The 22,813-nt window shown below is 32.4% G+C and overlaps 10 protein-coding genes across 10 annotated transcripts; 5 read left to right on the forward strand and 5 right to left on the reverse strand.

Moving 5' to 3' along the window:
* Window positions 1-265: 265 nt before the first annotated feature.
* Window positions 266-712, reverse strand: TVAGG3_0421240 (DegT/DnrJ/EryC1/StrS aminotransferase family; the record flags this gene model as incomplete). Its single annotated transcript, XM_001322979.1, has 1 exon — window positions 266-712. One exon carries the CDS (start codon window positions 710-712, stop codon window positions 266-268), a length of 447 nt encoding a protein of 148 aa, XP_001323014.1.
* A 68-nt stretch (window positions 713-780) lies between these two features.
* On the reverse strand, window positions 781-1,506 carry TVAGG3_0421250 (DegT/DnrJ/EryC1/StrS aminotransferase family; the record flags this gene model as incomplete). The annotated part of the gene is made up of 1 exon (XM_001322978.1): window positions 781-1,506. The coding sequence occupies one exon, from the start codon at window positions 1,504-1,506 to the stop codon at window positions 781-783; it is 726 nt and encodes a 241-aa protein (XP_001323013.1).
* A 256-nt stretch (window positions 1,507-1,762) lies between these two features.
* On the forward strand, window positions 1,763-3,839 carry TVAGG3_0421260 (uncharacterized protein; the record flags this gene model as incomplete). The annotated part of the gene is made up of 1 exon (XM_001322977.1): window positions 1,793-3,838. One exon carries the CDS (start codon window positions 1,793-1,795, stop codon window positions 3,836-3,838), a length of 2,046 nt encoding a protein of 681 aa, XP_001323012.1.
* A 234-nt stretch (window positions 3,840-4,073) lies between these two features.
* TVAGG3_0421270 (uncharacterized protein) lies at window positions 4,074-4,647 on the reverse strand (the record flags this gene model as incomplete). Its single annotated transcript, XM_001322976.1, has 1 exon — window positions 4,074-4,505. One exon carries the CDS (start codon window positions 4,503-4,505, stop codon window positions 4,074-4,076), a length of 432 nt encoding a protein of 143 aa, XP_001323011.1.
* Window positions 4,648-5,009: 362 nt separating this feature from the next.
* TVAGG3_0421280 (spectrin binding) lies at window positions 5,010-6,226 on the forward strand (the record flags this gene model as incomplete). Its single annotated transcript, XM_001322975.2, has 1 exon — window positions 5,020-6,015. One exon carries the CDS (start codon window positions 5,020-5,022, stop codon window positions 6,013-6,015), a length of 996 nt encoding a protein of 331 aa, XP_001323010.1.
* A 429-nt stretch (window positions 6,227-6,655) lies between these two features.
* On the forward strand, window positions 6,656-6,946 carry TVAGG3_0421290 (uncharacterized protein; the record flags this gene model as incomplete). Its single annotated transcript, XM_001322974.1, has 1 exon — window positions 6,656-6,946. The coding sequence occupies one exon, from the start codon at window positions 6,656-6,658 to the stop codon at window positions 6,944-6,946; it is 291 nt and encodes a 96-aa protein (XP_001323009.1).
* Window positions 6,947-7,145: 199 nt separating this feature from the next.
* On the reverse strand, window positions 7,146-8,060 carry TVAGG3_0421300 (uncharacterized protein; the record flags this gene model as incomplete). The annotated part of the gene is made up of 1 exon (XM_001322973.2): window positions 7,146-7,592. The coding sequence occupies one exon, from the start codon at window positions 7,590-7,592 to the stop codon at window positions 7,146-7,148; it is 447 nt and encodes a 148-aa protein (XP_001323008.1).
* A 1,762-nt stretch (window positions 8,061-9,822) lies between these two features.
* Window positions 9,823-18,835, forward strand: TVAGG3_0421310 (guanyl-nucleotide exchange factor protein; the record flags this gene model as incomplete). The annotated part of the gene is made up of 1 exon (XM_001322972.1): window positions 9,835-18,732. One exon carries the CDS (start codon window positions 9,835-9,837, stop codon window positions 18,730-18,732), a length of 8,898 nt encoding a protein of 2,965 aa, XP_001323007.1.
* Window positions 18,836-19,330: 495 nt separating this feature from the next.
* Window positions 19,331-19,558, reverse strand: TVAGG3_0421320 (uncharacterized protein; the record flags this gene model as incomplete). Its single annotated transcript, XM_001322971.1, has 1 exon — window positions 19,331-19,558. One exon carries the CDS (start codon window positions 19,556-19,558, stop codon window positions 19,331-19,333), a length of 228 nt encoding a protein of 75 aa, XP_001323006.1.
* An 850-nt stretch (window positions 19,559-20,408) lies between these two features.
* On the forward strand, window positions 20,409-20,891 carry TVAGG3_0421330 (uncharacterized protein; the record flags this gene model as incomplete). The annotated part of the gene is made up of 1 exon (XM_001322970.1): window positions 20,412-20,891. The coding sequence occupies one exon, from the start codon at window positions 20,412-20,414 to the stop codon at window positions 20,889-20,891; it is 480 nt and encodes a 159-aa protein (XP_001323005.1).
* Window positions 20,892-22,813: the final 1,922 nt, after the last annotated feature.

A 22,813-nucleotide genomic window follows, 5' to 3' on the forward strand; every position in this document is an offset into this window, starting at 1 on the left:
AAACTAAGTAGGGTTAAATTTAGTTATGTAATTCTTCACTTCAAAATAAAATTTCAAATTTGATACAAATGGTATCCAACTAAAAAAATTCAATTGTAGAGATACTATTTAAGGATTTTCTCTATGAATATAATGGATAATGTGATATTTCATTGATCCATATGAAGCATCTGAATGAAAGGTATCTTTGATTTCCAAATTTTTCTTACATTTCAAAAGAAAAAAAAATAATGCAAAATAATATATAGTTTTAAATTAAATACAATTATAATTCAGGGAATTTGAACAATTTTCTTTTTGCAAAATTAATCAAAACTTCGCAAACTCTGTCCACATCTGAAAGTGTTAGACCTTGATGGCATCCAATAAGGAAACCGTTCTTCATTACTTCATCTGCAACAGGATATTGCTTTTTTGCCTGATCTGGGAATTTTTCCTTATAAATTGGATGTCTTAAGATATTTCCTGCCATTGTTACTCCTGGTTGGATCTCATTTTCCTCTAAAACTTCTATCAATTCCATTCTATCAGGACATTCAAGAGGAAGAGCAAGCAAAAGGATATCTTGATTCTCTATAACGGGGAATTTATAATATTTGGATGCGTATTCATTATTTTTAAGAGTTTTAATGTATCTGTCAAATAATTCATGGCGGATTTTAATATTTTGTGGTAATCTGTCAAGTTGGACTAATCCGAATGCAGCATTCATTTCGCATGCCTTTAGATTGTATCCGAAATCTGTATAAAGGAACTTCCAATCGTATTGAATTCCATCTATCAGCCATGATTGAATCTTCCTGCAACAGCTTCGTCATTATCACCTGCCCTTCCCCAATCTCTGATGCTGCATGCTCTCTTGTACATAGATTCGTTGTTGAACATCACCATTCCACCTGTTCCTCCAGCTGTAATGATATGAGAGGCGTAGAAGGATACAGTTGAGATGTCTGACTCTATTGTGTGTGTCATGGTATCACAAGAATCTTCGATAAGTAAGATATCTTCACGTTTCATTTCTTTGAGGGTATTTTTAAGTAATTTCCAATCAATTTTATTGCCAAGGAGGTTCGGTATCATTATAACTTTGGTTTTTGGTGTAATTTCTGCTGTAATTTGATCAATTGTCGGAACATATTTATTTGGTGAAACATCACAAAATCTGACAGTTGCTCCTACCTGAACAAGTGGTGCAACTGTTGTTGAGAATGTGCAGGCAGGTGTAATAACTTCAACACCTGGCCCAATCCCTGCACAAATAACTGCAAGAAGATTTGCAGAGGATCCACTGTTAACAAATAAACCAAACTTCTTTCCAAAGTACTTAGATACTCTTTCTTCGAATTGTGCTGTTCTTGGGCCAGGAGCCAACCAGCCATCTTGCAAGCATCTTGTTACTGCTTCAATTTCTTCATTTCCATATGCTTCCATCTTATTAGGTGCATACCATACCTTTTTTGGCTTCTCAGCTCCTAAAATAAGCAAAGGAAATACGAAATTCAACATAAAATCTGTCACTTTTTTAGAAAGAAAAAATTCGGCCTTTTGTGGAATTTTAATGAGGAAGTAGTCATTCTAGTTGGTTATTTCCTATGAAATCGCACTTGTGCAAGAGATTACTTACCAAAGTATCCTTTCAAAGCCTCAATCTTGGAAAAATTTACAGATCTATTCTGAGATCAATTGAAATTTTTATTACAAATAAGATGTATGTTAAAGTTTTGTTAAATTTATTTGATTTAAGTCATGATCAAATTTATTTGCAAAATCAAACGTACATTTTTTTTACTAAATGTCTAAAGATACATCTTTTGAAGGCATCTTCAAAGCAAAACTACGAGATAATAATGCGCCTTTCTCTGAAGATGACTATAAAAGATTTTGTAATCAATTAAAAGCTTCTTTCGCTGTTGGAGTACTAAATTTATCCGGCCAGCGTATAGGTATCAACGTTTTAACGAAACTTTCAAAATTACTTCGAGCTAATCAGCAAATAACTGCATTTAATTTTTACGGAAACTTAATTCGAGATCATGGAATTCACAGCTTATTACAGCTTTTAATGGTAAATACTCGCGTTAAAGTTTTAGATATTGGATGTAATGATTTCACAAATCAAGCTGTCCCTACAATCGTTGATATAATTAATAATACTAAAATTACAAGTTTGCAAATAGGAACTGTCGGTGTTGCATGGCATAACAACAAATTTACTATCCCTGCATTATCAGATATAGTTCGTGCAGTCCAAGGCTCAAATCGCATTGAATGCCTTGGTTTATCTGGTCTCTGCATGAGTTTTCGTGTAGGTGCACGCAAAATCTCTATGGATGCTGACCTAGCACATTTCATTGAAGAAAGCTCCACTCTAAAATCTCTTTCAATTGCAGAAAATGGATTTGCTCCAAAAGAACAAGAAGTAGTCCTTAATGGACTTTTACAGAACGAGAATCTTAAATTCTTGGATATGCATATATCTCCACTTCCAGATCCATTTGGTGGGAACTTTTTATCCCAAATAAACAGAATGAGCAGATTATCTTATTTAGATTTACACAAGTGCCAATTATCAGAAAATGCGGGTGCATCATTAGCTGAATCACTTAAATACAATACTAGTCTTATTGTTCTCGATATTTCTGAAAATGAAATTGGAGATTTGGGATTTATGGCCATTTCTCAAGCCTTATTAGAAAATTATACATTATCAGAGTTGAATGTTGGAAATAACAATATAACAGAGCAAAGTGCAGATCACATTTCAGAATTAATTTTGAAAAACAACATTTTATCCAATTTAGATTTATCAAAGAATGGAATTGGAGATGTTGGAGCTCATGCCATTGCAGCGTCTATTACTAATAATGAATCTCTGACCAAATTAAATATTTCATCTTGCAGAATCTCAGATAACTACGCAGTTGAAATTGCAATTGCTCTCAAAGATAATAAAGCGCTTAGAGTTCTCAAACTCTCTGATAACTTCCTCACAAGAGAGTGTGGATATTCAATTTTAGAAGAAATTCGTGCAAATGAAGTAATTTTTACCATTGACGTTTCAGCAACACAGATTGACCATTTCGTTCAACAAGCAATCAATACACTTTGCCAAAGGAATAAGCAGATCCAGAGGGAAGTTAACTTGCAGCCATTAAAGAAAGAACTCGTTCAATTATCAATACAAAGAACGAAAATGCCAGAAGCAGAATCAAAGCTTAAATCATTAAAAGATACAAGAAGGCAATTAGAAACAGATGTCATTGATACTCAGGCAGAGATTGCAAACACATATCAAGCATCTGAGCAGAAATTAACGGAGTTAAACAAGCTAATTTCCATTGAAAAAGAAATGACTCAAGAAGAATACAAAGCTGCAAAGAAAAATGAAGAAGAAAGAGAAGTAATGAAATCTCAGCTTGAAACGCAGATACAAGATATCAAGAATAGTACAGCAAGAGAAGAAGTTTTAACTGAGAAATTGTTACAAGATACAGAAGCTCTCAAAGAAGAGATACAAAAAGAAACACAACAGCAACAAGAAGAAGAAATGGAATTGCAGAGAAAAATTGATCAAGTAATGAAAATCTTGGAAGAAACAAAAGAAAAAGTCCAAGACGAAGAATCAATTAGGAATTTCGTTCCACCACAGATTGATTTCAGCCAATTCACAAGTGACCCAATCTTCTTGGTTGATAAGATCGAAGAGCTTAAAGAAGCAGAAAATAAATCTGCAACATCTTCAAGAAAAAGAAAGAAATCGCCAAAAAAGAGTTCAAGAAAGAAATCTCCCAAGAAATCAAAGTCGAAATCTAAAGCTGCTGAAAAGCTTTCTAAGTGAATTTTATTATAATAAATGTTTGTATTATTTATAATTATAGAATAAGTTCAACTGTTTGATAATTTGATCTGTTGTATTATATAAAGTGCAGTTTTCTTTGAGTGTGAACCTATACAATCATCAAAACTCTTCATTACAATTCTTATTTTAAAAAAATTCAGAAATTGAAATAAAATAAAAAAATCATTTTTAATAAATACGAAATTAAAAGAAAAAATTGTTTTCATTATTTTCATCAGCTGTGATAACGCTCAAAGGCAATGTTGATATTAATGTGGATTAAGTCCTGATGAGAATTGGGAAGAGAAGGCTCCTCAAAATCTTGGAAGGGATCCTCGATTTCTGGCCAATCTGGAGGTGTGGGTTCACATTGATCAATTTGGAAGATGAAACCAATTGGAGAATCGGTTTCCATTTCATCAACAAAACGAGATTCGATGTTGGTTGCAGAATTTTCAAAAACAGGCTCGTACTGTCTTTGGATATCTTTGCATCGATTATATGCCTCTTGGAATGTAGTGCCAATGACTGGATCCTGTTTTCTTCTTGGGTTGCAGTCGAAATGTTCGACATGGATACATCCGTTAGGGCCCCAAAGGTAGACATTGCCTGTTTGGGTGTTACCAACATACTTCTTTGTGTAGGTGATGCTTGTTGTAGAATGCATCGAAAAAAAATGATGTTTTGAATAGTTTTGTTTTCAATAGTTTACTATTATCAAAAAATTGAGATAAAACCCTTCCTTTTAAAAAAATAATAAAAATTCGAATGTACCTTGAAATATATATCGATTGCAAAAAAAGAGATTTTTTATGTTAACAATTTTGATTTTACACTCAATTTTTTTATGAACTAATTATTTTTCATAGAGTATAGGTAATTCCCTATTTATGCAAACTAATCTCTTAGCAATAATCCAAATTCCACTCCTATTCATTCAATTTAATTTGAAATTGCGGAAATCATTGTATTTTACTTAATCCCTCATTACAATGAAATAAATCTGAATTTTTCCAAGCCTCATAAAAATGCAAATTCTGGAATTTTTCCACAGGCATACAGTTTCTAATAACAATTTTAAAATTGTAATTGTTGAACCCTTATTTTTGATAGAATTAAATTCCTTGAAATATTTGAAACCTAAATAATCGGAAAAATTTTGTCATTATTTATAATTTTAGATGTTTTTTGGATCCCGCCAACTTTCCATACAGTCCACGAAGTACATCGGCATACTTAAGGATGACAATATAGCTGAAATTATTGCAACTAAAAACATCCAAAATTTGTATATTTCGATTGGAGAAAATCAAGATAAATTTAGTAAATTTAGTAGGCCTATTATTTTTAATGATATAGCAGCAGATGGTGTACATATAATGCACGCTGCTGCATATTATAATGCATTGGATATTTTTATTTACCTTCACAAAGTTGCAAAGCTCGATCTTCTTTTACCAAATGCTCATGATGATAATCCTCTACATTATGCTTGCGCCAATGATGCTTCTGAAGTTGTTGCTTACATTTTAAGTCAAATGACTGATGAAGCTTTTCAAAATGACTCCAAAAATCATCAAAAATATCTGACTTTAGCAGCTAGTTCCAAATCCGCGCGTTCTATACAACTTCTCTGCCTAAAAGGAATAAATCTTCATCTTTATGCAGAAAAAGCAATACAAAGATCAACTCTATTATGTGATGCAGCTTCATTATCTATCCTACTATCGCATCATGGCCAAAATAAATCACAAACTGCACCAATTAATTCAGCAATTGTTTTAGGTAGATTAGACAGCTTGAAAATACTTGTTGAAAGCGGTCTTAGTTTAGATCAAGAGGATGACCAACATTTCCTCCCACTCTTTAGGGCTTTGAACGGATATTGCATCAATTACGATATCGTAAAGTTTATTTTGAAGTATGCTACTGTATACGATATCGAGGCACAAGATCAGATGTCTGCGGTTCATTTCATCTGCAAAGGAATGAATGCAAAAATTGCAAAGGAAATCTTATCTCACAATATCGATGTGAACAAGTTTGATGAGTATGGTAACCCGGGGCCATACTATTTCTTTAATAAAAATCCAGACCAAGCTGTCAAAATTCTTGACATGCTTTATGAAAGAGGTTTCAACGTTAACATTAAAAATAAGAGTACCGGGAACCTCTAATTTGGCATTTCGCATCTCAAACAGGAAATTGGTCAGAAATCATTGAATGGCTGTTGAAACATGGAGTAAATATCGATGAAGAATATAGCAATAACATTGTGAAAGGCACAGCCCGCCAGCTGATCAAATCTAAAGACAGATATAAGAGACTTAATATCGATTCATACTAAAATTTTGTTTTTTACTTGCTTGCTAATTCATTCAAACTAGTTATTTGAATATTTCTCTCCATAAATCACAAATTTAATATAAAAAATAATATCTTACATTTAGACATAGTTAATAGAGAATGATATGAGGATTTTCAATCATACAATATGAAGCTTATTATATTCATTAATTGATATAAGAAAAATCTTAGAATAAGAAAGATTTGTTCCAAATTTAAGACAAATATGCAGAAATTAGAATGAATAGATCCTACACTTATAAATTTCATATAGTTAGTGTTTTCTTGAAGCTAATATACCCTTTGACCTGTGATATTTGATGAAATTAGTTTGCAAAACAAGAACGACACATGGTAGAGTGTTTCATTTCATAGTTTCAAAGCATGGTAACTCAGTATTTCATTACATTCGAATCGAGACACTGAACAAAAAAATCAAGTCCTCTAATGAAAAAGTGACAAAAGATTTTAATGAAAAAATCTGATTTTGATCCATCGGCACCACTTCCAGATTTTCTTCTGGACCAATTTGTCAAAGAAACAGCAAAGAAAGAGACAAAAGAAGAGGAAGTTAAACTCCCTCCAAACGTAGTTGTTACTGATGTAAAGGCAATCAAAAAAGAAAGACAGAATAAAGCGCAAGAAGAACTTCAAAAGATGTTAAATAGAGAGAGAATTAAACGAACAAGCTACGGAACTGTATTATCTGATAGAAGCAAAGCTAAAGTTCCATCAGCCTCATTCTCTGATGTCAAGGAGTAGGAAAAAGCAATTTCTAACCATTTGTTGTTGTAGTTATTTCATTTGTTTACAACCCTTAGAATAAATATAGATTTATAGAGTTAAACTTCTGTATTTGTATAAATTTATTTTAAAAATTCTCAAAATTAGTGTTAAAAATACATAAATTTACAAGAAAGACTAAAACAACAAGATTTATTTGTATATAAAAATTTCGAGTTCAAAATCGCCCGTATGTTTGCTCTTGGGGTAATAATGCCTTTAGATCATCAATTTCCATACTAAGCTTTTTAATTAAAGCAGCTTGTTGAGTTCGAATTTGCATTGTTTGAATATATTTTTGCGTTAATTCATCAATCGTATTTGATAAGTTATCAACATGCCTATTTATTGCTTCGTAAGCATCTATTTTCGCTTTAAGTTGTGCATTTTCTGTGGTAATGTCTGTTATTCTTTGTAAATCTTTTACATGTTCATTTTTTAAGTTCTCAACAATATTCATAGCTTCTTTTGGTGGTAATGTTCCGAATTTAGATTCATTTGAAGGCATTACTTGACTATCTTGAATTCGCTTAGGAATATCTGTGCTTGTATTATTGGATTCTGATTCTTGTTTGCCAAATGTCAAAGCATAGTCATGAAGAATGCTATCGACATATTTAGCCATTGATAAATGATATTTTTTTTTCTGAAATAGCTGTTTAAAATTTTCGTCACGTTTTTGAAAATATTGTATGTCAATTTATGAATGAATAACCATAAATTAGACCATTTTGAAACATCAGATAAACAATATAGGCATGTGCTCATTTATTAATGAAGGGAATGTTTCTTTGAGAAGATAATTGAGGATAATATTTTTGTATTAACTAATATTAATTCGTTTTCAATGTGAAATAGTATACCATGCTGATGAAAAACGAATCAACATATTGCCGAGGATAAAATTTCAATCACCAATGAATGAATTAATTCATGAGGTAATGCATGAATGATTATATATTTTACAAAACTATGTGCTAAGTAATATAGATTAAGCCTTTCTCATCCGAGTATAATGTTATTATTTAATTTCATTTATTCAAAAAAGAATGATTCACCTATTTCTCGTAAATAAAAGAATATACTAATAAAAATAAATATAATAACCAATTTAAATTCCATAAAACTTGCTTATATTTGATGAAAAATTAAATTTAATTCGAAACTCAGTCAAAATATTGCAAAATTTTTTTGATTTTATTTTTTTCAAATCCAAATATGAAAAGTTTATTCTCATTTTCTAGACATTAAAAAAATTTTGGAATTTCACGCAAAGAGGGCAATCATCCTCATCATTCATATGTTTGATTGCTGCCAGCAAATCGGAAAATTTCAAAGAAAATCAGATTCAATGTTTTCAAAAAGGCCCAGGTACAAAAGGAAATATTCGAAATACAACATGATATCATCATAGGCGTTAAATTATACTGTATTTAATCAGGTCTTTTTCAAAGTAAGTAAAAATCCTGTTTCTATCTCTTTAAACTCGCATTAAGCCATTAGAAAGCACATTTAAAATCAATATAACAGTTATTGCTCCCTCATTTACATACTTTATATTGATATTTGCTCGAGATTGTAGTATAATCAAGTTGTTCCTACAAATATTATCTAAAACTCTATTCATCGTTGAACTGTTAACTCTTGTGAATATACTTTAAAAACTTCTGCAATTACAAGAAACATAAACTTTCTAAAATTAAATAGTTGAAGCTTTGCGCTGTTGATTTTTTGCATTAAAATAGATTCTGCGAGATTGAGTAATATTAAGTTCCCTACTATTGAACATTCTTTGAGATGGAACTAAATTTGCTGATATATTCTTGAACAAAAAACAATTTACCTCCTCTTTGGAACATTTTCTAAGGCAATTGCTTTCTTGCCATTAGCCGAGAGTTAAGAAGAGTTCGTTTTGTTAATGAAATCTTATGAATCAAAAATTTATATTAAATGAGGAAATTTATATACCAATATAGTTTACTCTGACGTCATTACGAATACCAAGTATGATATCCAGTATACGAAAGAAATGTAATTGTTTACTTGACAACTAAGTATAATTTTATATTTATCATCTATTACTTTGACCCATAAACTAACAATATTCACACCATCATTATTTGATGGAATGAGAAAGTTCTGCTCAGTAGGTCCCCAACCTCTTCCAACATAACCAATAGTATAAAACCACTCTTGGCCTCCAGGACATCCATCTATCAAACTTTCTGAATGACTTAGAAGTAGACCGCCCCATCTACAGTAATCTTCATTTCGCTTTGCTAATATAGTGATGTTTTGGTATCCTTCTACGTAATAATAGTTATTGGTTGTCCATTTTTTATTCTCACTTAATGGATTATTGCTTTGTTGCCAAATATTATACAATTTAATTTCAGGATAAATGAGTGCAAATGTAAATTTGTGGTCTTTATCACGGAATTCATCATTGATTTCGGTAAGTATAGAATATTTATATTGAGAGTTAGAGGATTTTGCTTCTTCTTTGCTGGAGAAGAATCCACCAAGCAAATTGTGGTAAAATATCTTCAAATATATACCACGCCCAATGAATGCGTACTCTCTGTTTCCAAATTTGAATGTTTTGAAACCTAACAATTATATTTTAATCTCCATCATTCAAAAATGATTAGAAAATATCCGATATATCAACACATTTTACTTTCTATTGATAATATATGAAATACTTCCAATTGTTTTCAAAGACTTTGAATTTTTTTAGGCTGAAATTGAATATATAAAACACAAATATGTACATTATTTTTACAACTTTTAGAACAAAATTTTCTAAAATTTTGACATTGATAAATTACCCTTGATTTTTTACCCTTCACTTCTAAGCGAGCAATATGGGTCAGGATTTATCTCAAGCCAGTATATCCCTGACACAGAATGCTGACGCATATGGAGGCGAAGGACAGAATGTTATCGAAGTTGGATTTGATGAACTTCCGCTTAAGACATCATTCCAATCAGATTTATTCGATAAATCGAACGAAGAAGTACAAAAAGATCTCAATCTGCCTTCTGCCGAAATGGTATACGATATTATTACTGATTATCTTACATATTCATCAACATCAACTTTATCTGAAGCCTTTTCTAAGGTTCTTATTCCTTTATTTTGCGGCACATTAGATTCTAAGCCAAAACAAATACAAATCCTTTCGAATTTATTTCGATTTTTACGAGAAAGAGCATTTCCATATTTTATGAACGAAGGACGTAGATTAAATGCGATTAACGAGCAAATAAACGGCATACAAAACGATATTGTCAACACTCATCGACGTATCCCTGAAGAATTCTTTAATGTCGGAACATATCTTAAAAGCGAAGAAGCATATCAAGATTTTCTTACTAAATTCAAAGAGATTGTCCAATACAAAGAAATTCGTCCTCATCCATCTTACGCTGCTTTAACTACAAGATTTAGTGATTTTAAATCTGACGATGAGAACGCGATCTACAGACTTTTGTCATGGGGATTTGGTGCAGGCGAAATAACAGCCATCATCAAGTCACTCCAATATATTACAAACCTTTGTTTCGAAAATAAAATTGAAAAAACAAATGATTTTTCATTCGACCAATTAAAATCCGTAATAAATTCCATATCCCTTGCAAACACATGTTTCGCACCCCCTACAAACCAAATCATTTCTTCCACTACAATTTCGAGTTCCACTCAAATTGGCAAAGTCCAGACATCGTTCATCGCATCCGATGGCACACATCTCTACATCATAGGCAAAGGAAAGAAACTTACCATAGTAGATCTCTCCAAAAACATCACAAAACATGAAAATCGATTCCAGCAGTATACACTCGACGAATTAAACGAATCATCGAATGAAGACATGTCAATTACATACTCCAATGGCTATCTACTGATTTATTCCCAGAAAATTCCAATTTATTCAATTTACAGAACGAAACCATTCGAAAGAGTCAATTCCCAGATCAAATTCTCTATACACGGCGAATTTACAATCATTCCTCAGTGCAATCCGCCTTACGCTACCGACTCAAAGTACTTTTATTCGTTGAATGCTCCATGTGGTGTAGCAGTTCTATCGATAAAGCCACCAAATCTTGTTCTCCACAGGTTTATTGACTTCGTTAGATCGGATGCCCCGCTTCTTGAACCATTTGATGAAGAACTTTTCCCATCAAAATTTTTATCAAACTTAACTGCTGCTACAAATGGCATAACAATCTCATTTTTCCATTTAGTCAACTCCTCTGATAACCAATACACCTATTTCGCAAGGCATTTCTCGTTAGTTGACGGAAGACATATTTGTGATTCGCAGTTTGTCCTCGAACATGTCATTTCTACACTCACTTACGACCCGTGGAACAGATGCTACTGGGGATGCAACAATCAGAGGATCATTCATATCCCATCTTTCAATTCTCAGCCTCCGTGGCTCACAGGATCGGACATAAACAACGTGGCTGAGTTCAGTCCATCCGCACCATGCTCAACTCATGCGGAAGTTCTCAATTCTTTGATAAATTTCCTCGAATTTTACACAGTTCACTTCGCTGGATTGAGTTTCCACGCTGCGCAATCGAACCATAACTATTCTCCAACGACGGCAAGATTCTTCGCACCTTGCACAAACGATGCCGTCAAATACATAATAAATGCAATAAATTATTTCACAGAAATCTACGCATCCAAGCGGGAATGCGAAGGATTTAAGCTGGAGAGATGCAAGCATACAATATTGTCCCTAATCAGGCTCTTCGATTACAACTTATCCAATATGGACACACAAATATCGGTCATAGGTGACCAAGCGCCCCCGAAGTTTATTTACGCCGTGGACTCAATCAACATTCTCGTGGGAATTCTTGAAAACGAGGACTTCACTTTTGCCCATAAATCTGTTATCTTCACAATTGTTAACTCCATTGAGTTGCTCTTCACAGACAATAAGCAGAGCTTGCCAACGGTCTTCATAAAAATCATCAAGAAGATGTCTACGGAATTTATCCTATATACTCTCCAAAAGATCCACAATATGAGTATATATCCGTACTGTTTCAACTCGACCACGATCAAGGACACATTCCTAAGCCTTATAAAGAATTATCCAAAATTGACGATTACAGAAACCGAGCTTTTAGAGACTTACATGCGTAGTTTATTCATCAACTCAAGGGACTATCTCTTAAGCCAGCAGCAAGTCGATAAAGGAAACAAAGATATTTTGATGGATAATTTCTTTACGTTTTCCACCATGATATTCGATGAATTCTCAGCACGTATCGATAAAATGCCGAATACATACAACGAAACCACTCGTTCTGAGATTCCTAACATGAATATCTTTGAAAAATTTATTATGTTGCTTCATCACTTCCAACAGTTCCCAACTGTTGTTGATTTCGCAACGACCAAGATCCATGAGTTATTTGTTAAGCTCACACATATGATTTCCACGATCAAATTTGATTGTCCAATTTATCCACAACATAACTTATTATTTTACTCTGTTTACTCCTGTTACATTGACTACATTGATTCATTAATGAACAATGCCGCGTTAATGAAGAGTTCCACCACTTACTCATGGCTCTACCAACCAACGAAAGAATCAAAACTTACTCCAAACGATATTAACGATATCGTAAGCCAAGCGACCACCGAACAGAAATCACACAGAAGATTAGTTCGCAAAGGTCTTTCCTTCAACTTCCATTCAACCAGTTACTCAAACAACGCTGAAATACAAGAAGGATTCTTAACTTCTCTTGTTGCCAAAGATGAATCACAAGCAATTAAGACATTGATTGATTATTTGTATTTGAAGATACCTGATCATGTGAAGAAAGTCGAGAACAATGATTTGAGACATTTAGAAAGAGTTATTTTGGCTGCTTACACCAAACAATTGGGATTAACAAGTGATTTATGTGATCTAAACATTTATTTGAGTTCAAATCAACCTGTAGAGATTTCCAAATACATAAAGAACATTGTACAGCTTGTTTACAAGACAAGGAGATACTTGAGAAGAGCCAAACAAGCAAGTTCCAATACTAATGAATCAAATAACAGTTATGAACAATTTATACAGTTAATTATGAAGAAATGTATATTTTTAGTTCATTTGCAACCATGTTTGAGATTGATGTCTGACATTGAATCGAGTTTCTCTTTGATGGCGAAGAAGATTTCCAGTTTCATGACATCGGAAATAACTGTTGAACAGTATTTCGATCAGATAGAAAAGGCACATGCAGCAAGAAGATCAATTTCACAAGCTGTTGGTTATATCCAAGAAATTTTGTCAAATAGATTTACTCCTCTTTCTATGGCAATCACTTCACTTATGCTTGAGAAATACTCAACAAATGATGCAATACAAACATTAGTGTTAGGTGTTGCTAATCCAATGTCTAAAGATATCCCAAGTGAAGTGACAGAAACGATAAAATTAATAAATTTGGTAAATGAAATGACGATCAACATAAAAGAAGATTTCGCTCAACAAAGTTTCATTGCGTTCTATACAAATGTCACTTTTTCTGTTGGTCAAGAATATCCATCATTAATTATTGAGCCAACATTGAAGTTAATCCAATATTTAACAGGAAAAGAATCCAAATTTAACAAAGAAAATTCTACTTCACTTGTGTCACTTTTGGTGTCACTTTTCTGTGTATTAGCAAAGAATTCAGAGAGTTTTGCAACTAATGAATTCAAGAACTTATATCAGAAATTGTCACAAGCCAGTTCATTAGATCCAGATGATCCAGAAACAATTGCTTTGTTCTATAGAAGTGGAATGGATGCTAAAATTCATCCAAGCACTATAATTAATAGATTAATGACATGCGAACCACAAGAATACACAAGGTATATTAGTGCTTTGGGTGAATTATGCCAAGGATCATCATCAAAGGATTCCATTTTCTATTGGATACTCCATGAAATCTCAAGAATTTGTTCTGGAGGACATTCTTCTTTCTTAAAAGATTATCCTTCAATTTCTGAAAAGTCTTTGGAGAAAGAAAACCTTTGCAAGACACCGGACATCATCTTGAGTGGTTGTTTGAAACTGATACAGCTTGTTAGAAGGTTCTTAAATGAATCTTCTACAACAGGAAGATACGTAATGGATGTTTTCAGATTTATTTTGGAAAATTTCATTTCTCCAAAAGAAAAAGTGTCATCATCATTGATAATTTTCTCCGACCAATTACTTCTTTATGCAGTATTTGGAGTATTAAGTAATGTTATTGATGTTATTTCATTCAGTTCGCTTATAAAAGACAGCGAATCCTCAATTTTGTATTATGTTTCATCGATTAACCAACAAAACAAAACTTTTGAATGTTGGCAATTACCTATTAACGCCGAATCCACTTTATTAAGTGTTCCTTTCTCTGATTCTATATTAAGTATTCCTTCAACACCTTTTACTCCTTCCATTTTCCCATTTTATGACCAATTAATTCATGTTTTCATCAAATTTTTGACGATGAATAATCCAAGTCATTTCACGGAAGGATTACTTTATTACGGATTGAGTTCCATGCATGAATACTGCAGAGATTTAACTTTCTTTAATATGTTAGTTAATGAAAAGATTTATGATGTTCTTCCTGAGTTTTCTTTCGAAAATTATAATTCAGATTTCATGAATATCGTTAGAAAACATTTGGCATCGAATGACGGAGGATTTACTACTCCTAGATCGTCAACATCAGAGTTATTCTATGCTTCTCCATCTGTTATTAAAGATACAGATGGTTTGGTGTTCACGGACAAACAGATTTCTTGCAAAGATGGTTTACATGTTTTTATTTCAAAAGTTTTTAGTCAAACAGAAGATATAAGTTTATCAATCGAAGCTGCTGATATTGTACAATCATACGATGCAGGATTCTATCATTTGGCTATTAACGAATCTAATATTAAGTGTTTGATGTATTCCAGGAGATTAAACAAATCAACAATCTCAGGAAAAGTCAAAACAGCATTAGGACCAAAAGAAAGTCCTAAATGCAATTTGTTGTTGAAATACGATCATTTGACTAAGGAATGCTCGATTTATAATAACGAGACAGGATTATTACTCCAGAAACATGTATTTACAAGCACAATGGTTTGTTTTGTTGTTGTTTTGTATCCAGGAGCTGATTTGAAATACGAATTCGGTGTTGAGAAAAAGATTTTGAATACAATGGATGGAAAAATCGTTTTCAAGAGAAATAGAAAGAATATTAATAATGTTAATTGTTTGACAAACGCTGTACAAACAATAACAAATATAAAGGACTTGAATATCTCTTGCCATCCGTTCTCTCAACCTGAAGACATAGAATGCGAAAGATTCAGTGGAAAGAATTCCAATGAAAAATTCATGATTTTCCCAGCTGATTCCGTATCGTCAACTCAATTGGTCACTTCACTTGAAAAAAGTGACAAAAAGAACATTGAACAAAAGAAGTTGATTAAATTCCCATTGAACCAGATTTTGTCGACTGAATTGTTGCATTTCACGACACCTCCAAACTCATATTATGTTTTGAAAAACAATTGTAATGATGATCCGATTTCGACTGTTTTCAATCCTTCTAAAACTTTTTCTGTTGATCAACACACAGGAAAACTCAGTATGAAGAACAGAATTAAAGAGTTTGTGCCAAGAGATACATTGCCACACATACATCCTCATAACTTTGGTATCCTTCCAAGTGTTATTTTGAATCATTTCGCTACAGGATATTCCCAGAAATTGCGAAAGACATTATTGTCAACAGTTTTGTTGCAGTGTTATTCGCCATCATCAATTGGTATCGACAGAGCATTGGTCAAATTCAATTTCACTGATCAAAACGCTTTGTTGAAATCAATGTTAAGTTTGTTAACTGTCATTGAACCATACGATGCATTTTCATCGAGTCCAATCAATTTCCAATTGAATTTAATTGATCAAAACGTGATGACACCTAAATCTTCCCAGTTTTTGCAGAAGAGCGCCATCACAAATATCTTTAATTATATTGGAAAACACAACAAAGCTGTTGAATTCATTACAGCGTGGGCCAGTTTGTTGTTCAATGAAGGAAAAGATGTAACGAGCCATTCCGTGAAACAGAATCATCCTTACGCTATAATTGTTGATCCATCATCTTTACCTTCTCCGCAGACATTCACGAAACAAGGCTTCGACCTGTGGATAATCATGCAGACACAGTTGCAACCTGTTGTTCCTGACTGCATCTGCACAATTTCAACTAATACTTGTAAAGGTATTAAAATTTCAAATACAATAGAAGTTGCTGCAGGACACAGTTTCACATTGAGTCCACCAGAAAACAAAGATCCAGGTAATTTAATTGCAGCTATTCCGATGATGAAAGATGATACCGTAACATTGCTTGGAACTTTCTTTGATTTGGTTGTTTCTTTCAAATATTTCGTCATCGCTTTGGATTATTTCAAGAAGGAAATTCCTTTCTTGTTGATGCAGGATTTCAGAACAAAAGTTTACATCTTCTTTATCCAAGCTTTGTTGGGTAACTCCCCCTTCTTTATTACTTATAATTCTGACATTTTACGGTTTTTAATTAATCACTTCCCATTGATGGAATCCGACATCGAAGGCGATCTTTTGATACATCTAGGATTGATAGGAAAATTCTTTGATGTTGCACAACATCCGCAAATCGCTATATGGCTTGAAGAAATACAAACTTTGTGGGATGAAAAGTTCTATTTGTCACTCAAATATTATTTCGATTACTTCGCAAGCGAAACCGATAAAATTTCCCTCAAAAATATTCAAATCAAACCGTTTGAAATTCCGAAGAACGTCAGTTTCGACAGTTTCGAAACGAACGAGAAGAAAGAGAAAGGACTTTTCATCACCCTCAAGAGACTTCTCATGCCAAGAGACAATCAATACGGATTCCCATTCTATCAGTTACTTGGCATCTGGGCCAAATATTCCCAAAAATGTCCTCCAACGGTTTCTAAGCGGTTATCGTCAAAAATTTTGAAAGTTGAGTTCATCAAAACTGTTCCACACTCAGCCAATTTCATGTTGACCACTGCTCCTTCATCAATTAAACTTCAGTATTCATTTGAAGAAGACATGTCTAATCCACAAGAACTAACACTTGCTCATGCTTTTGTTTTGAACAACCACACAACAATTTACATTGAAATTTGTGATGACACGAACATGTGGGAACTTTTGAGTCCGTATTTCATTTCCAACGACAGACCGAACAAAGACGAATTTGTTCTTCAAAACAAGGAATGGTTCATTGATGATATCAAACATCTTTTGTTTAATTGGGACAACAACACAGACAGATTGATTTTGGCGACATTCCCTTATAAACTGTTCTCTAACCATTCATTGCAAGTTGATATCAGTCCAGATTCAATTGCTTCAAGTACACAAACCAAACCGTTGAATCTGTTGTGTGTACGAGCACATTTCCTGTTAATTATGAACTGGTTCTTTGGAAATACGAAGAACGATTTCATGACGAACCCATCAATGAAACTTTTGTTGCCATTAGTTTCTCCTAAATTGAAATTGGATAACTTGAGGAATATCATCAAGAAGAACTCCAAATCAAGGCGTCCAGACATAAACATCGACAGAATCTCTGCAGTAGAAGTCCGTGAAGGTGTTTCTACAAACTACAATGCGACATTGATTGCTCAAATGGTCAATATCTACAAGAACATCAATGATTTCAAAGATTCAACTGATCGTCCTTGGGAAGTCCATTTCACCAATGAAGTTGGCATCGACGCAGGTGGTCCAGCACGAGAACTTGTTACAGAACTCGCTCTCGACATCTGTTCTCCAAATTGCGGATTAGTCATTCCAACACCGAATTCAAGGAATGAAATTGGCCAATACAGAGATACAGTGATTCCTTTGCCTCATCCAATGATAAAGAACAGTCCAGAGAGATACAGAGTTTTCGGTGCAGTCATAGCTATCTGTATCAGAACTGGTTTAGTCCAGTTCTTCAATTTCCCACCTTTAGTCTGGGAATTCCTCATTACAGGCGAAATTGCATTGGAAAGAATCATGGAAATTGATGATCATTACAAGACAACAATTGACTCGTTTAAAGAGGCAATGAAAGAAGGAATGACTGATGAAGAGTTCAAGGCAAGACTCAACCACAAGTTCGTCATTCAGGACGCAAGAGGAAATGAAATGCCATTGATACAAAGAGGAAGAACTGAATTCATAACTGCTTCAAATTGCGCACAATTCATCAGTTTGGCAAATGAATTCAGAATCAATGAATTGAAGGCTTCCCTCAACGCTATAAGAGATGGATTGTGGGAGAACATCGGCATCGATCCTCTCCTTAATTTGGACTGGAGCACATTGGAATACGCTGCGTGCGGAGAAAGAGAAATTACTTATGAAGCATTGAGAAAAGTGACAAAATTTGAGAATTTAGACAACACTCAACAAGACATTTTCCTAAAAGTTTGCGAGATGATGACATCAGAACAGAGATCTCTTCTTCTCAAGTTTTCAACTGGAAGAATAAGATTGCCTCCAAATTGTGGCGATGATGAAAAATTCCTCAAAGTAGATCGTGCAGAAGGAATTGATAGAATGCCTACTTCTTCAACTTGCTTCCACCAGTTCCACATGCCAAGATATTCAAGTTATCAGAAGGCATTCAAACTTATAACTTTAGCTATAGAATACACAGGATCATTCGAACTTAGATAAATGTATATATATATATTTTTATATAAATAAAAAATTTATTTGTTTTACCTTTTAAAATATTTAGATGTGTTTTCCATACATTAAATATGAAAGGTTTATGTATTTAAAATCATCACATTATCTGAGAAACATTGACATCTTTACAATTTTCTGACATTCTCTCAATTTTTTTGACACATTATATTTTGTGAAGATTTTTCCCCTTTTTTCGATTTAATGTTTTATATGGTAATGCTATGAGAAATCGTAGAGATTAGCTAAGTTTTGCATCTCTTTTATCAAAAATTTGTGGGTGTCAGGAAAAAATTATTATTGACAAAAAACAGAGTTTTTATTACTTTATCGTATATTTCCAGGCACTTTAACACGAGAATTGGCCATATCATATCTACAATAACTACAAATAAATGTGAGAACTGATATAGAAAATTCTCTATTAAGGCTCGGAGCTTTTGTTACTTTTTCATTGGTAAATTATATCGTGATAATATATAATACAATATTATACATGAAAATTCAGTACTGCCCTCCTTATTCAACTAATCTATATTATATAATACTATGCACATAAATTCAGAGGGTGAGACTGGAACTTTAATCAATCTAATTCAAATTCTGATTTTGGATAAATTTCGATTATTTTCGAAAATCCTTCTGCATTACATTTATTGAGGCAGATTGATGTTGTGTCTAATGTTTGGCTAATTATCTTTTTAGCAACATCATCGCATACAGGATCTCCAACGTATAAAGAACCATTTGATCTTGTTTCGGCTAAATTTTTAGCAAGGGCATAAAAAGTTAAGAAACTTTGGAATTGAATCATTGTACAATCCCTGAATTTCAAAAAAGTTTGATTTTTGACAATTGGAAATTCTTCAATAGCCTTATTTAATAAATAAACTCTATACGGAAAAGGAACATGCGCATAAGTGAATGTTGGAACTGAAAATTTGGGATATTTGTCTCGAATTATATTTAAAGCTTTGAACATTGCATGAAAATAAGTTGCTTCGTTATTATCATTCTTACACCAATCAGTGTAGCGAAACTTTTTGGTTATTTCCATTCCTTGCCAATTAATTTGAATGATTGGTCCCCTTTGTTAAAATAGAAAGAATTTGGAATTTTTTTTATCCAGAACATATCATCATCAGAAAGAATGAATTTATTTGCTAATCCAGGGATCTTTGTGATTGCATATTGTATAGAATTGCTATTAAATATATTACTACCATTTCCAAGTAGTGTTTCATGAGAAACAAAATTTATTCTTGAGTTATTTACATTTGTCCAGCTCGGATATTGATTAGTAGTATATGATGCGGGTTGTGTGACTTTTTTTGTAATCGTAAGAATTCTCACATAATTGAATGATTTTTGAACATACTTCCGAATAGCAGATTTTAAAAATTTATGAATAATTTATAAAAAGTTTTTATTCCTACAATTCCTATATTACCATTAATAAAAAGAATATATTTTATAATAGTTTCATTTCGAACATGTTAAAATTTATCTGCATTTCGAAAAATTTTATTATAAATGATAATATAATTTATTAAATTAATATATAACTTATGAATTTTTACTTTTTGTATGAAATAAAATTTAGTATTAATAAAGTTATAAAATAAATTGGTGCATGTTAGATGTAAATAAGATATAAAAAGGTGTTTATGAATACTTTAGCAGAACTTCTACTGGTAGAGTTTATACTGGCAGAACTTCTACTGGTAGAGTTTATACTGGCAGAACTTCTACTGGTAGAGTTTATACTGGCAGAACTTCTACTGTTTCCCTCAAAATTGAATACTTTAGCAGAACTTCTACTGGTAGAGTTTATACTGGCAGAACTTCTACTGGTAGAGTTTATACTGGCAGAACTTCTACTGGTAGAGTTTATACTGGCAGAACTTCTACTGTTTCCCTCAAAATTGAATACTTTAGCAGAACTTCTACTGGTAGAGTTTATACTGGTAGAACTTCTACTGGCAGAACTTCTACTGGTAGAACTTCTACTGGTAGAGTTTATACTGGCAGAACTTCTACTAGTAAAGTTTCTACTGGTAGAACTTCTACTGGCAGAATTTCTACTGGTTATATATGGTGTCAATTTTTTAAAAAATTTTGAATTCAATGAGTTATATCAAAAATAAAATTCTTGAATAGAGTAAAAAAATTTAAATAATTTATTTAAATATTTTCTTCTGACATTTTTGAATAATTTATTTTTTTAATTCGTAAGAAAATGAGTGGATCAAGATTCGTAACCGTCAATCAATTAATGGATGCTCTTTCACCAATTCTTGAAAATGTTAAACAAGTAGATGTTTATTTCGATGATTATGTAGAAAGTTTATATTATAAAGGTAAACATAATATTAAACCCATTGCTTTTGCATTTGATAATAAATTAATTGAAAATGCAAAAATTTGGGAATTAATTCCAGATATTGAATATATAACGAATATAACTAATAAATGGTTCAAACGAATTCCAACCACAAAAGTTCTTTGTAAATTAATGATCAAAACCGAGGCCAAAGAATTTCATGAATTTACATATCATCCAAATAAAGTTTCAGAACTAGAAAATGAAAAACTTCAGAAAAAATTAAACGATAGACTTTCAAATGATCGTATTGAAAAAATAAATAAACTAGCAGAAGTTGCATTTAATAATGAAATATTTGATGAATATAACCTTGAACTCAGTGATGGGCTTTAAGGACCCGGGCTCAACGAGTCATGATTTATGAAATCAATAATTTGATTTATTCGCTCTTCAATAATTTCTATTCTTTTTGTTAAATCATCTATTTTCATTAATGAGGTGATTCTTGATTGAGGAATAGATTTCAAACTAACCACTCCTTTTATTTTTGAAATTTTGAATCCATCAACTTTAAACATTTTATTCAATTTACACGTTGTCAATTCTTCAAATAATTTTTTATTATTAGCATAATAGTCATTAAATTCTTCAACAGATGAAAAAATTTTTATTTCAGTAATTGGTTTAACAACGTTTATTTTTTGTTGAACATTTTCACTTTCATTTATTTCTTCCTCCTCTGTTTCATTTATTTTTAAAATTGGTTTCATTTATCATTAAATAAAAATTAGAATATAAGTGATGAAATATATTTTTTAATTAATATTAAATCAGAAATGGCGGCAGGATTCTTTAAAAAATTATGGGATGGAATTAAGAAAGCTGCGGGTTGGGTTCATCAAAAGATTATTAAACCCATTGCAAACTTTTTGGCACCAGTAGCGAAAACGGCAGGAACTATCATAGGTGGAGTATTAGGTACTAAAGCAGGTAATCCGGCGATGGGAGCACAAGCAGGTAACGCAATTGGTGGAATGCTGAAGGAATACTTAATAAAATAGGAGGTAGATAGTGGAAAAATAAATAAATATTATTTTTATCTTAGTATCGGTTGAAGTCTTTGATAAACTTTTTCTCCTTTATTTAATATTTCTCTTATTGGGGCAGCTTTTGGCGTTATTGATTCAGCAACGTCACTAATTGCTTCTTTATTCTTAAATATCCAATTTCCCTTCTTCAATGTTTCCCAAACTTTATGCGCTCCTCTTTTTACTTTATCCCACAGTTTCTTAAATATACCTGCAGCCATAGTTGATTATTTCATTAAAATTAAAAATTCATTTTCATCTTTTAATTTTGATTTTTTATTTATAATAAATGACGACTAACTATTTGGTGCCAAACACTAAACCGATTAATGGAAATGTGTTTCATTCATTCGAAAAGATAAATGAAATATTCGCAAAGAATGACGGTAGAAGATATTATAGAGAACTTGAAAGTTCATGCTATGACTCTGATGCTCCATATTTTGATGATAAACAAACTCATTTAAGAATTACAAATCCGGCTCATGATGTGAACCAATTAGGTGACACATATATTAAACGCAAAGTTAAAGCAACTCTAGTTTCAAATAAAGCTTTCACATGTGATGCCGCTTTTAAATGCATGCGTTTATTCGTTGGTTACAAATCATCAAATCAAAGCTTTAAACAATTAGAAGTAGAAACCGAAAGAGGT

Source organism: Trichomonas vaginalis, chromosome V (genome assembly GCF_026262505.1).
Source record: "Trichomonas vaginalis G3 chromosome V, whole genome shotgun sequence".
In the NCBI taxonomy this organism is placed as follows: domain Eukaryota; phylum Parabasalia; order Trichomonadida; family Trichomonadidae; genus Trichomonas; species Trichomonas vaginalis.